We start from the raw sequence: 13,673 nt of genomic DNA, 5'->3' as shown, positions 1-13,673 counted from the left end.
AATTACACCTGCAATGACCCTGTTTCCAAATAAAATCACATTCTGAGGTGCTGGGGATTAGAACTTAAACATGAATTTTGGAGGGGAACACAATTCAACTCATGACTTCTCTGATGTCCGTGTAGGCCATTCTCTCTGTTGATCACTGTAGCAATCTCCTACCATATTTCTATTTCACTCTTAAACCCTTCCACAGTGTATTTTCTGCCACAGGAGGAAGACTGATTTTTTTTAAAAAACATCTATCATGGGAGGGGGGTGGGAGGGGGGTTCATGTTTGGGAACGCATGTACACCCGTGGTGGATTCATGTCAATGTATGGCAAAACCAATACAGAATTGTAAAGTAAAAAAAAAAAATGTAAAAACTAACCTGAAAAAATAAAAATATAAAACATCTATCATGTCCCTCTCCTCTTTTCTCTTTAGTTACTTCTATTGCATTTCAACAAAAATCTGAACTTCCTACCAAGGCCTACAAGATTCTTATCATCTGGTTCTCTCAAAATTCATCTTGTGCCACTCTTCCTTACTACTTTTCATCCAAATTGGTCTTCTGAATTTTTTTTTCAGGCCATCCAACTTGCCAAACTCCTTGTTCCTTCAGGACCTTTGCGTGTAGCAATGCCTCCATCTAAGTGTCTTCCTTTTCCCCCTCTGCATAACCAGCTTTTTCTCATCCTCCAATTCTCTGTTTGGAAATGTCCTCCACCTCACCTCCACCTCAGAGAAGCTTTCTCCCTGACTACTCTAGTGGAAGTTGCCTCCCTTTCCTTAATTACTGTCTGTTTCAATCTTTTCAACCATTTCTTTCTCTGATTTTTTTCCTGTTACCCTTTTTCCTTCTGTCCTACTGTAAACTGAGTCAGACTATGTCTGTCTGGTTCATGTCTTGTCCAGCATTGTCGTGTCTTGTCCAGCATTGTATACCTAATGCTGAGGAAGAAGAACATATTCAAAGAGTCTTTGTTGAATGAATGTATATCCCCAAGAACATAGCTCAATACCTAGTGCTGATTAAATACTTAATAAATGTTTGTAGAATGAACGTATGAATAAATTTTGTCTTGACGGCCCAGTATCATCACAATCCACCCTGCTATAATGTGAATACGTATGTGAATTTTTGATGCCTGGAACTTCTGAAAGATAGGATTCTGACAGATGAGTGTTTTTCATATTGTGAGTTTAGGTCATTCAAATAGGGAAATTGTTGCCAGACTTGTACATTTTCTGTCCTTTCTTTGTAGCTGACTGACCTCCTTCAGAATCAGGCAGTGAAAGGAAAAGCTGCTGGAGCACTACTGAAAGCCATCTTCAAAGGTAATAATAATGCCACTTCTCTCTCTGGGTTCACTGGTATGTTTGTTTACTTTTGGCTCCTATTGCTACTTTTCGTATTGCTTGAAGCCCCACTGAAGCTTTTTTGGGGGATTTTACAGAATCAATAGCACTATCTTGTGGACTTAAATAATTTTTCTAAGGCAGGTAGAAGTGGCTATCTGAGATTGTATTGCTAGTTTTGGAACCTGTAAAGGGTGTACTTCATAAAATATGGTTTGGTTTAGTTGTGCTTTTAAGCTTGTGGAGAATGGCAATGTTTAATACTTAATCTGTGTTTAACAAGAGGCTAGGGAGCTCTGAGTTAACAAAATGGAATATCGTAGTTGACTTGTTTAGAGATGCTTAATTCCCAGTGGGGAATATTTGTTTCCATATCTTGAACAAGGGCCAGTTTTATATTGTTGCAGATTGTAACTCACAATCATTTTATAAATTGTAGTAGAATAAAATTCTATAAGCACAAATTAAAAGTGGCTTTAGACTCTTAGCAGGTTATTTTAACTTGTTTTATTTTTCTTACCCCCTCAAGTAATTGGGTCTTGCCTTGCAAGTGTTCAAAAACACATATTTAAAATTTGGAAACTTCTTAAATGACTGTTTTGTAGAAATATCAGAGACCAGGAAGTAATGGAGAATCAGGAGCTGCTGCCTATGTATACTAAGTGAAAGTTATAAGAGTAAAACTGGGAACAGATTATCATGGCTCCCACTTCTGTAACTAACCTTATTTTTACCTTATTTAAAATCATAGATTTGGAAATCTGAGTTTCAAAGTAGCATGAATTATCGAATATTTATGGAAACTGCCTCATAACTATTTTAATCCTATTAAATCAGTGCTGTGAAGGACCAATAGTTAGCTAACGATGACGTTTTAAAAAATTGAGATATAATCCTTAAATTCACCCTTCTAAAGTATACATTATTTTATTGAGATGTAATTGACATCGTAAAATTCACCCACTTAAAATATCAATTTAGTGGCTTTTAATGTCTTCACCAAAATGCACACTTGTCACAATTTTCGAGTATTTTTATTATCCCTGAAAGAAACCTTACATTCCTTAGCTGTCACCTCCTAAATTCCTGATCCACTCCAGCTGTAAGAAACCACTTATCTGCTTTCTGTCTATAGATTTGCCTATTCTGGATATTTCATAAAAGTGGAATCATACTATGTGTGTCCTTTGTGACTGGCTTCTTTTACTTCCTGTAAGGTTACTAAGATTCATCCACGTTGTAACCTGTATCAGTATTTCATTTCTTTTTATTTGTTGAATAATATTCCATTATCAGAATAGATCATACTTTTGTATGAATGGGTGGACATTTAGGTTATCTACACTTTTTAGCAATTACGAATACTGCTACAAATTTTTGTGTAAACACATTTTCATTTCTGTTTGGTGAATATTTAAGAGTAGAATTGCTGGGTCATATTGGACACAGTGAAGCAACTTAGCAGCAGCAGCAGCGTGGTGACTCTATGTGTAAGTGTCTGAGGACTGATGAGCTGCTTTCCAAAGCTGCTACACCATGTTCCCATCAGTACTGAATAAGGATTCCCATTTCCCGCATCCTCTGTCAACACTTGCTATTGTCTTTTTGATTCTAGCCACCCTGGTGAGTGTGAAGGGGTATCTTAATTGTGGGTTTGATTTGCATTTTGCTGATGGCTAATGATACTGAATATCTATTCTTGTGCTTACTGACCATTTGTATGTCTTTGGAGAAATGTGTGTTAAAATTATTTGACCTTTTAAAAATTGGGTTGTCTTTTTATTACTGAGTTGTAATATTTAAATATTCTAGATACAAGTCCCTTATTAGATGTATGAATCACAAAGTTTTTCTTCCATTTTAGGTTCTTTTCATTTTTTTAATGGTATCTTTTGATGCACAAAGTTTTAAATTTTGATGTCTACTTAATTTTTTGTAGCTTGTGCTTTTGGTTTTTATCTAAAAGATCATTGCTTAATTTAAAGTTACAAAGATTTATACCTTTTCAAGATTTCTTGAAAAGATCCCTTGTGTTTTCTTTTCAAGATTATAATCTTAGCTTTTACCTTTATAACTTTGATCCATTTTTGAGTTAATTTTTGTTTATGATGTGAGGTAGGAGTCCAGCTTCATTTTTCCCCATTTTTTTCCTTCTTTTTAAAAAATATTTATTTATTTATCTGGCTGTGGAATGTCTTAGTTGCAGCATATGGGATCTAGTTCCATAACCAGGGATTGAACCTAGGCTGCCTGCATGGGGAGCACAGAGTCTTAGCCACTGGACCACCAGGGAAATCTCTTTTCCCATTTTCAGTAGTACCTTTATTAAGAATCAGTTGCCCATAAATGCAAAGGTTTATTTTTGGACTCAGTTGTATTCCCTTGATCTACATGTGTCTCCTTGTGTCAGCACCACATTGTCTTGATTAGAATAGCTTTGTGGTAAGCTTTAAAATTGCGAAGTGTAAGTCCTCCACTGTTTTCTTTTTTAGAATTAGTTTGGATATTCTGGGTCCCATGAGTTCTCATATGAATTTTAAGATTAGCTTGTCAATTTCTGCAAAAACGGAAACTGGGTTTTTGGTAGGGATTATGTTGAATCTACCTATGGAAAGTATTGCTATCTTTATATGTCTTCCATTAATAAATATGGTATATCTTTCCATTTACTTAGGTTCTTTTTCATTTCTTTCAACAAGATTTTGTACTTTTCAGAGTACAAGTGTTGTACTACTTTTATTAAATTTTTTCTGAAGTATTCTTTGAGTGATATTGTAAATGAAATTCTTTTCTTAGTCTTCTCATTGTTCAGTGCTAGTGTATAGAATCACAGTAGATGAGTATATTGATCTCATATCTTGCAACCTTTCTGTACTTGTTTATTGGTTCTAGTAGTTTCTTTTTTGTGGATCCCTTGTAAACAAAATTATGTCATCTTTAAATATATGTAACTTTACTTCTTTCTCAATCTAGATGCCTTTTATTTTTCTAATCCAATTACCTTAGTTGGAACCTCCAGTACAATATTGAATAGAAATGCTGAAAGTGAACATCCTTGTTTTTTTTCCTGATTTCAGGGGGAAATCTTTCAGTTTTTTATTAGTAAGTATGTTGTTAGCTGTGGGTTTTTCATGGATGCCCTTTTTTCCTTCTATTCCTAGTTTGTTGAGTGTTTTGTTTTTTTTTTAATCATGAAACAGTACTGAAATTTTCCAGTGCTTTCTTTGTATCTGCTGAGGTGATCATGTGACTTCTATCCTTTATTCTATTTATGTGGTATATGAAACTGACTTTCATACATTGAACCAGTATTGGGTTAAATCCGGTTTGGTTAGAGAGTACAGTCTTTGTTTTATGTTGCTGAATTTAGTTTGCTAATATTTTGTTGAGGATTTTTGCATCTGTAGTCACAAGGAATATCGTTCATAGTTTTCTTAGAATGTCTTTGTCTGGTTTTGATATAAAGGTAATACTGGCCTCAGACTCAGTTTGGAAATGTTACCTTCTCTTCTGTTTTTTTGGAAGAGTTGCTGTTAATTCTTTAAATGTTTGGTGAATTCACCAGTAAAGCCATTTGGTTCTGGACTTTTCTTTGTAGAAGAGGTTTTATTGCTAATTCAGTCTCTATTTATAAGTCTGTTTTGGTTTTCTATTATCTTAGTCAATTTTGATAACTTTGTGTCTTTATAGCAATTTATTCATTTCATATGTTGTTTATTACTTTATTTTATTTTTTTATTTCTGCAAGATTAGTAGTAATGCCATTCTCATTCCTGATTTTAGTAATTTGATTCTTCTCCTTTTTTTTCATGGTCAGTCTGAAGATTTTCCATTTTGTTTATTTTTTCAAAGAAAAAGATTTGGTTTCCTTGATTTTTATTATTCTTCTTTCCTTCATTTATGTCTGCTTTTATTTTTATATTCTTTTCACTTGGTTTGAGTTTAGTTTCATCTCTTTATAATTCCTTATGGTAGAAGTTTGGGTTATTGATTTGAGATCTTTTTTAATGTAGGTATTTACAACTATAGGTTTCGTTTTAAGCTCTAGCTGTAGCCAATAACTTTTGGAATGTGTTTTTTTTTTTTCCATTCATCTCAAGGTATTTTTCTCTATTTTCCTGCTGACTTCACCCAGTGATGATGTTTTGAAGTAAAGTATGTTGCTTAATTTGGGTTACTGGATCCCAGAAAAGCTTTAAGAAATATTAGAAGGTGTTCCTTCTTCTGCACTATAAAATTATTTTAAAAATTAATGGCATGGATGGAAGTGTACAGAAAAGGTGGTATTTCATTTTTCTGTCTAAATTAAGACTTTTTCAATGCTCCTAAATATTGCTATTTTAAGTACCATAGTAAGTATTTCGATAATTCTGTTTCTATATTCAGCTGCAAAGCTGTTTGTTATTCCTGTTTGCCCTTCAACCTTGTAAGACTTCTTCCTTTTTTCTTTCTTTGTTTCTGTACTGCCTGTTTAAAACGATAAGGTTTACCCTGTTCTGAGGAAGCTGGAGCTCTTAAGAGACTTAAGATATACAGTTGTTGTATCCAGTTGTTGGAATCAGGGGATTTACAGAAAGAAGTAGCATCTGAAATCATAGGATTGCTAATGCTGGAGGTGAGATGGAAAACAAAAACTTTTTTGGTTTTGGTTGGATTTGGAGTGGGGTTGGTAATTTGTTGAGGGAGGGAAAATGTAAATGTCCCAAACCCACCATAGTTCGTACTTACAAGTAAGAACTACTGTTTTAAGACAACATAGCCAATGAAGGAGCCATAAACCACCTAGGTGTTTATGTTAGGTTTCCGGTATCATGGACATGTGTCTCTTTCAAGAGCTGGAATATCTAAGAACATCAGGGAACTGATAGAAGACCCTGACCTTCTGAAATCCTTTACCAGAGCTGAATGATTCCCTGAATCACTTTTAGAACCAGTTTTGGGCTTCAATGCCAGTTCTGTCAACTCAGCAAAAGACTGATTTTTGGAAAGAGGTATCAAAGATCTAAATATTGCTGAATGTTTTTTTAATCCCATGAACTTTTAGGTTCACCGTTTTCCAGGACAGTTATTGGTTGAATTAGCCAATGAGTTTGTTAGTGCTATCAATGAAGGCAAGCTAACAAATGGAAAATCTTTGGAGCTGTTGCCCATCATTCTCACTGCCCTTGGTACCAAAAAGGAAAATCTGACTTATGGAAAAGGTAATTTTTCTTCCGGTTTTAGTGGCTTTTTTTCTCTTCACTTAATCGGGTTTATTCTTCAGTGTATTTTGCATTTCTAGGTGAACTAAGTGGGGAAGAATGTAAGAAGCAGTTGATTAACACCCTCTGTTCTGGCAGGTAAGTCCTTAATAATATGAAGAACGTTTCTCAGGACTACAAGTCACCGAAAAAAGGAATACCATTATTTTGAGAATTTATATCACTGAAGTTTTAGTCCATTTTTTTGTTTATAATTTACTGCTATAAAACCATTTAGTCTGTGATCAGTTTTTGAGAGAGGTTATTTGCTGTATTCTTTGTTCTAACATTATACATATAGTCTCTACTTACTTAACTGTCCATCTTAACACAGCAGTTTAGCCCTGTGCTATTATTTGGAGTCCCAGGGTCTTCAAAGCTAGAAAGTCACCTTGGCACTATCTTTTATTTTGGGGCAGGGGGGATATATAAGTGATATTTTTATCATTAAACCTGATATTTGTATCTTTAAACCTGAAATATAAGTGTCTACGCTAAGGAAAAACTGCATTGTATAAGAAAGTCTTACACATGAACATTTCAGTACAGAAATTTGTGACTAACTTAAGGATACAATAATAGAAATATGTAAGTTGTGGTATGTAAGCTATGAAAGAGCCACTCCATGCAATTTATACCCATTAAAAATGAAATATATAAAGACATAGAGCGAAGATGAAAGATCTTTGTGTATATATGTATATATATAGTAAATCCTTAATACATATTTATATATATATTTTTTTTACATACTTATATATATATATATATATATATATATAGTCTGGAATGAATAGAATACTAAGTTACATAATACTGTGATTATACTTCAGTATATTGAAAGGAACTAGATTATCCAAATCAGAGATAACTGCTTTCATGGTTCATAAGGTCTGTTACAGAAATAATTTTAAGCATGTATCAGCTCATGTATGTTTATCCATTTATTAGTTCTTAATTACACAAAAGTTTATTCATTCCACATTGTAATGTACCTTTCATTTTTCATTTAACACATATGTTCATGTCAGCATATACTACTTTACATCATTCTTTTTAATAGTTCCATAGTATTCTAATATTTGGCTAATCTCTAATTGTTAGATTATTTAGTTTTTGCCAATAAATAATATTGGCTATTTGGGTTTTTGCTATTATAAAAGATGTTGCAGTTAACATTCTTTTATGTCTGGGTGACCTTTTATAAGCATGTACATGGGATATATTCCTAATAGTAAGCTGGGTGGCTCTTTGGTTATGTGCATGTTTAAAGTCGATAAGTAGTATTGCCAGCTTGTCTTCCCAGAAGGATTATATCAGTGTATGTTCCACAAAATAGTATGTGAAGTATTTGTTTACCAAAATCTCAACAGCATTGAATGTCATCAAGCTTTGATTGTGCCACTCCGGTAGGTTAAAAGCTGTTATTTCATTGTTTTAAATGTCATTTATTTGATGTCATTTCCCAGTGGCAGCAAATCAAACTTGAAATGGCCCTAATTCTTTTCTTCCTTGCTAATTTTACAAAGTAACATGTAAATAAGTTAAAACAACATAAACTTTTCTTTTTTATTTTTAATCAGATGGGATCATCAGTATGTAATCCAACTCACCTCTATGTTCAAGTAAGTATCATCATTCCCTTCTTTTTTAATCCTGCTGTGAGAACTTACCTGCTAGAAATTGAAATGTAGTAAGCTCAAATACCACTAAGAGTATTGATAACTCTATTTTCTGTTACAATATTCCCCCCCCACCCTTTTTTCTTTAATTTCTTATTTAAAGTATAACTTTATGTTTTTTTTCCAAGATAACTTTGCTGAGGTAAGGTTATTGGTTTCCTTTAAGGTTCTCCATTAGAGAAAAATCAAAAGAGGCAATTAACAATATTCTGATATCTCCCAAATTAGTCTCTAACCTTTAGAATCTTTGATCCACAGGGCTGTCCCTCTGACTGCAGAAGAAGTGGAATTTGTGGTGGAAAAAGTGTTGAAGGTGTTCTCCAAATTGAATCTTCAAGAAATACCACCCTTGGTCTATCAGCTTCTGGTTCTCTCCTCAAAGGTATAAATAAAATATTTTTTTAAACTCTGGTGTAATGACCAATTAGTACCATTCAGCTTATTCATACTGTTTGTTTTAAGTACTGGGACATAGAAACTTTGATTTCACGTATGACAATTTGGTCTACTAAAAGTGTCGTGGTCCTCAGCCAGAGTGAATGTGTATTATCTCTGGTCCTGTGTGTGTGGCAGGAAGAGGGGTGAAGAGCTCTGAAAGGGTGGCTTCTAGGCCCCTTAGAGTCTGATATTAAGATGGATTTCAAACTCAATTTCAAAAAGTGTTTTTATGAAAGTGTTCTCTAAATTCTTAGTGTGAGTTTAGCTTATAATTTATTTAAATTCATACTTGAAAATTCTTTAAGCTGAAAGGTACTTTAACTTGTCCTTATTTATTTCGTTTTATTCTTTTTCAGGGAAGCCGGAAGAGGGTCTTGGCAGGAATCATAGCTTTCTTCAACAAGCTAGATCAGCAACACAATGAGGAAAAAAGTGGTGATAAGTGAGTCAAAGAGTATAGAAATAAAATCATTTTTCCAAATTCATCATCTCATCATCTAACTCTTCAGTCCCTACCTTCCCCTCAGTATAGAATTTCCCTAGTCCCCTTAGTTGCTCAGTAACAAAGTTTAAAAATAGTGTAGTCTCGTCAACTCTTTTATTTTAATCTTTCCTGGACAACAGCAATAATGACTCTGTAGTTACAGACTTCAAAGGCATTTATTAAATGTTTATTCTGTGCCAGAAGCATTGGACCTGGGACAGTGATGAACTAGTCAAAGTTCCTGCTCTCATGGAGAAATTTTAATGAGAAGAGAAAAGAAAAGAAATGGCAAGAAAAGTATTAGAGTGGAAAGGGCTATGTGTACGTTTCAAGTGGATGATGTGACGGTGACAGCGTAGCTGCATTAGGTTGGGTGGTCAGGGAGACCTCTGAGAAGGTGCTGTGTTACCGGAATCCTGGAGGATAAGAGCCGTAATATATAGCTCAAGGAAAAGAACTTTCTCAGTGGAACAGTTAGTCCAAAGGCAGGACACAGCACGGTATGGCTGGAAAAGAGTTTTTGAAGCAAATATTTGTAGAATGCTTGCTGTGTGCCAAGTACTGTTCTTAGCACTTTAAACTTCACAGCAACTCCATTTTGTCTCTATTTTATGCATGGAGAAACCAAGGCACAGGGAGATTAAGGGATTTCCTGGGGTTATATAGCCATAAATTGATGGAGCTGCGATTTGAGTGCAAGCAATTTGTCTGTAGCATTTGTGCTTTTAATCTATCTCAGTCTAGTAACCTGGAATAACTTTTAAGTTATTTTACTTGAGCAGTTGATGAGAAGTTGTTTTTGTATATTGAGTTAGGAAAGACTGACAGAACAAGCAGGTTTAGAGGAGAATAAGCTCAGTTTTTACCATATAAGTTTGAGATATGTATTAGTATCTTATATGAAGGTGCTGAGCAGGCAGTCTAGAATTTCAGGGAGAGGTTGGGACCAGAGATACCGATTGGAAGGAACTGAAGCCTCCAGACTCTTTAGGGTCCCTGGGGAAACTGTGAAAAGAGAAAAGGAACGCAAGATTGAACTTTCAGAGGCATTCCACCACTTGAAGGATGAGCCAGCACAAATAATTTGAGGCCAGTGACAGTGCCCCAGGAACTAAGAGAAGAACGTGTTTCCAGAAAGAAGGGGGTCAACTGTCAGGTCTACTGAGGCTTTAATTAGGATGAGACTTGGTTATTGATTTTGACAATGTAGAGGTCATTTGTAGCGCTTGCAAGGATAATCAAATAGCATTGGAAGGGAGGTTAGGGAGGGCACGGAAGCCTAATTGAGTTGGATTTAACTGGGGAGAGGTAAACAAGTGGAAATAATGACCATGGACAGTTCATTCAAGAAGTTTCATGAAAAGGAGCAGAGAATAAGACAGTAGATTTTGTACTTTCTGCCTGCCTCCAGTGATCCTGTTAGTTCAGCCTGAGTTTTTCTATTTGTTCATATGAGCAAATGCACTGTTGTCTCTTGGTCAAGCTATAGCTCAAACCTTTCTGCTGAATCTTTTAGGTACTTGGATCTTGTTACTGTACCATTGGATGAACTTCGTCACGTGGAAGGCACCATTATTCTACACATTGTGTTTGCCATCAAGTTGGATTTTGAGCTAGGCAGAGAACTCCTGAAACATTTAAAGGTAGTAACCAGACTCTTAAGGTGATCGAGGATCTCTTTATGAAACAAGGATGTTTGAACTCAAGCCTCTTTTTATGCCATTTAATGACTGGAAACCAATACATAGAAATACTATAGAATGACCCTGGGTCTAGAGGGTCTCTTTTTTAACTTTGAAAGTGGAAGATACATGATACCACTACATTTTTAAGCAAGTCCCTTTTTAAAACCAAACCTTAAGCATTCTAATGTTTTTCTGTTTGTTTTTTTAAAGATGAAGACTGTTCTGTAGGAAACTCAAAATTTAGCCTTAGCTCCATTATTATATGAACTTCACTGTTGACCTGTTTCCTTATTTGCAAATTGGGGAAGTTGTCTCTTTCTCATAGTAAATCATGGAGTTTTGTGGAGCTAAGTCATTTTAAAATTTTTGTGAAGTAGTAAGGTAAAAATTAGAAATGTTTTGAACTCTTTAAGTATTTTGCTACATTTTACCTTATCTCACCTCTCTCAAGTATATTTTTTCTGAACCATTTAAAAGAAGAAATAGTGACACTTCAGTGCCTGCATATGTCCACATGTATCTTGTAAGAATAAGGATTAATACCTTTTTATTGAATTTTTTAAGAATCCTGCCCAGTTTTCTTGTGTCTCACATTGTGAGGTTTGTCTCGTCTCCCCATGATGAGATTCAAGGTAAGCATTTTTGGTGAGACTGTGTCGCAAGTGCTGTTGTGTTTTTCTCTTGCTGGAGTCGGCGAGCTCTCTCTGAAGGACCAGGTAAACTATTCCAGGCTTTGCGGGTGACGTGGCCTCTGTCGCCGCTGCCCTGCTCTTGTAGCAAGAGGGCCGCTGGAGACCACGCATGAATGGATGAGTGTGGCTGTGGGCCAGGGAGACCATGTGGGCACTGAGGTTTAATTTTATTTAATTTTCATGTGTTATGGAATACTGTTACTCCTTTGACTTTTTTCCCCTCAACAGTTAAAAACGTGAAAAGCAGTCTTAGCTCATGGGCTGTACAAAAATAGGTGGTGAGCTAGATTTGTCCCAGAGGCTTTATTTTGCCATCACTATTCTATTGCATCACATCAAAAGGCTTATAGTATCAGGCAATCTTAGCCAAATCATTTTATTAAGACAAAGACCAGCAGTTTTCTTCACTTGCAACGATAAATGTTTCCCTTTGTAATTAGAAATTAATCCATGGGGTCATAATTTGAGACATGTGAAAATCCTTTCCTTAGCAACCTTTCACACAGTGGATTTTGGTTACCCATCTATTAATGATTCTTGTCCTAAATCAGTAATTATACTGGGAGTTGCAAATGGTAGAATTAAAATCAGAAGTTTTTATTGGTCATTCCTTCTAGTTGGTTTTCTGTGAAAAGAGCCCCACACCTCCCTCTATTTTTTTGAATATTGTTATGCAACCATGAACCTTCTAAAATTCCATGTACTCATAAACGGTACCCAGAATGATCCATATTTGGCCATTTGGATCCCTGAGGTTGGCTTATGTGTCCTTCTGACATGGCCCCGTTAGTCTTTGAGCACTTCATGGCATAAGCTATCCAAAGCACACCTGTGCTTTCTTTATCGCATCTGATTTCTCGAAGGAGCTTCAGGTCCCTTTTGTAGGAGAAGATATTTAAAGACCAAATGTGAAAAGTAGCCTCAACAGCTCTTTTATCTTCTCTGTGTCTGTTTACTCTTTTTTTATTTAGGTTTCTGGTGACTGTTCTTCTCAAAGAACCAGCTTTGTATTTGTTTACTGCTCTATTTTTGCTGGTTGGTTTTGTTTTTTCATCTGATTTATTTTTTTCTTCTGTTGTCTTCCATTTGTTTGAGGGCTCAAAACCCCATTTTTTACCTTTATTGAGTCACAATTTATGTAATGTAGAATACACTCATTTTAAAGTATAGTTCAGTGATTTTCCATAAGTTTACCCAGTTGTGCAACAACCATCATCATCATTCAGCTGTGGAACATGTTCATCACCTTGTAAGATCCTTCATGCCTGTTTCTGTAGGTTTACCTTTCCCAGACATTTCGTATAAATGAAATCATTTAATATATAATCTTTTGTGTATAGCTTCTTTCATTGAGGATAGTTTTTCAAGGTTTTTATCCATGTTGTAGCATTTATCAGTATTTCATTCTTTTTTGTTGTTCAGTAGTCTTCCACTGTGTGTGTGTGTGTGTGTGTGTGTGTGTCCATTGATCAGATGTCCACCAGTTGATGGGCATTGCAGTTGTTTTTACTTTTTGGCTATTATGAATAATGCTGCTGTGAACATCCAAATGGATGTTTTTGTGTAGGGACATATGTTTTCATTTCTCTTGATAGATACCTACCAGTAGAATTTCTGGGTTTTGTAAGACATTTATGTTTATATTTTAAAGAAACTACCAAACTGTCCTCCAAAGTAGCTACAACATTTTACATAGCCACCAGCACTGTATGAGGACTCCTTTTTTTCCCACATCCTGGCCAACATTTGTTAGTCTGTTTTTTTATACCTATTCTAATAGCTATAAAACAGCTTATTGGCCATTCTAATATCTTATGCAGAGTCAGACATGACTTAGCAGCTGAACAGCAGCAACAGCGATCTTTGATGAAATGTCTACTCAAATCTTTTCCCCATCTTTTGATTGCATGACTTACATAGTTTTAAGATTTCTTTGCATATTATGCATACAAGTCCTTTATTGTGTATGTAATTAGCAAATATTTTTTTCAGTCCATGGCTTCTTTCTTAATGGTGTTTCTTTTGAAGCGCCAGAGTTTTGATTTTTAATGAGGCCCAGTTTATCAATTTTTTACTTAATAAATTATATTTTTGGCATTGTATCTGAGA

General features: G+C 35.1%; 1 protein-coding gene across 1 annotated transcript in view; it reads left to right on the top strand.

Moving 5' to 3' along the window:
- Positions 1-13,673, top strand: part of FANCI (FA complementation group I) — a 63,017-nt gene that overhangs the window by 7,117 nt on the left and 42,227 nt on the right. The window contains exons 3-10 of the mRNA XM_040257575.1: positions 1,250-1,322; positions 5,828-5,958; positions 6,388-6,544; positions 6,625-6,682; positions 8,167-8,208; positions 8,524-8,647; positions 9,060-9,145; positions 10,704-10,830. Coding sequence (XP_040113509.1) covers positions 1,250-1,322; positions 5,828-5,958; positions 6,388-6,544; positions 6,625-6,682; positions 8,167-8,208; positions 8,524-8,647; positions 9,060-9,145; positions 10,704-10,830 — 798 coding nt within the window. The remainder of the gene's footprint in view (positions 1-1,249; positions 1,323-5,827; positions 5,959-6,387; positions 6,545-6,624; positions 6,683-8,166; positions 8,209-8,523; positions 8,648-9,059; positions 9,146-10,703; positions 10,831-13,673) is intronic.

This window comes from Oryx dammah, unplaced genomic scaffold (genome assembly GCF_014754425.2).
Source record: "Oryx dammah isolate SB20612 unplaced genomic scaffold, SCBI_Odam_1.1 HiC_scaffold_16, whole genome shotgun sequence".
Taxonomy (NCBI): Eukaryota; Metazoa; Chordata; class Mammalia; order Artiodactyla; family Bovidae; genus Oryx; species Oryx dammah.
The sequence above is the reverse complement of the archived record's forward strand: the minus strand, read 5'-3'. Positions and strand labels throughout refer to the sequence as shown.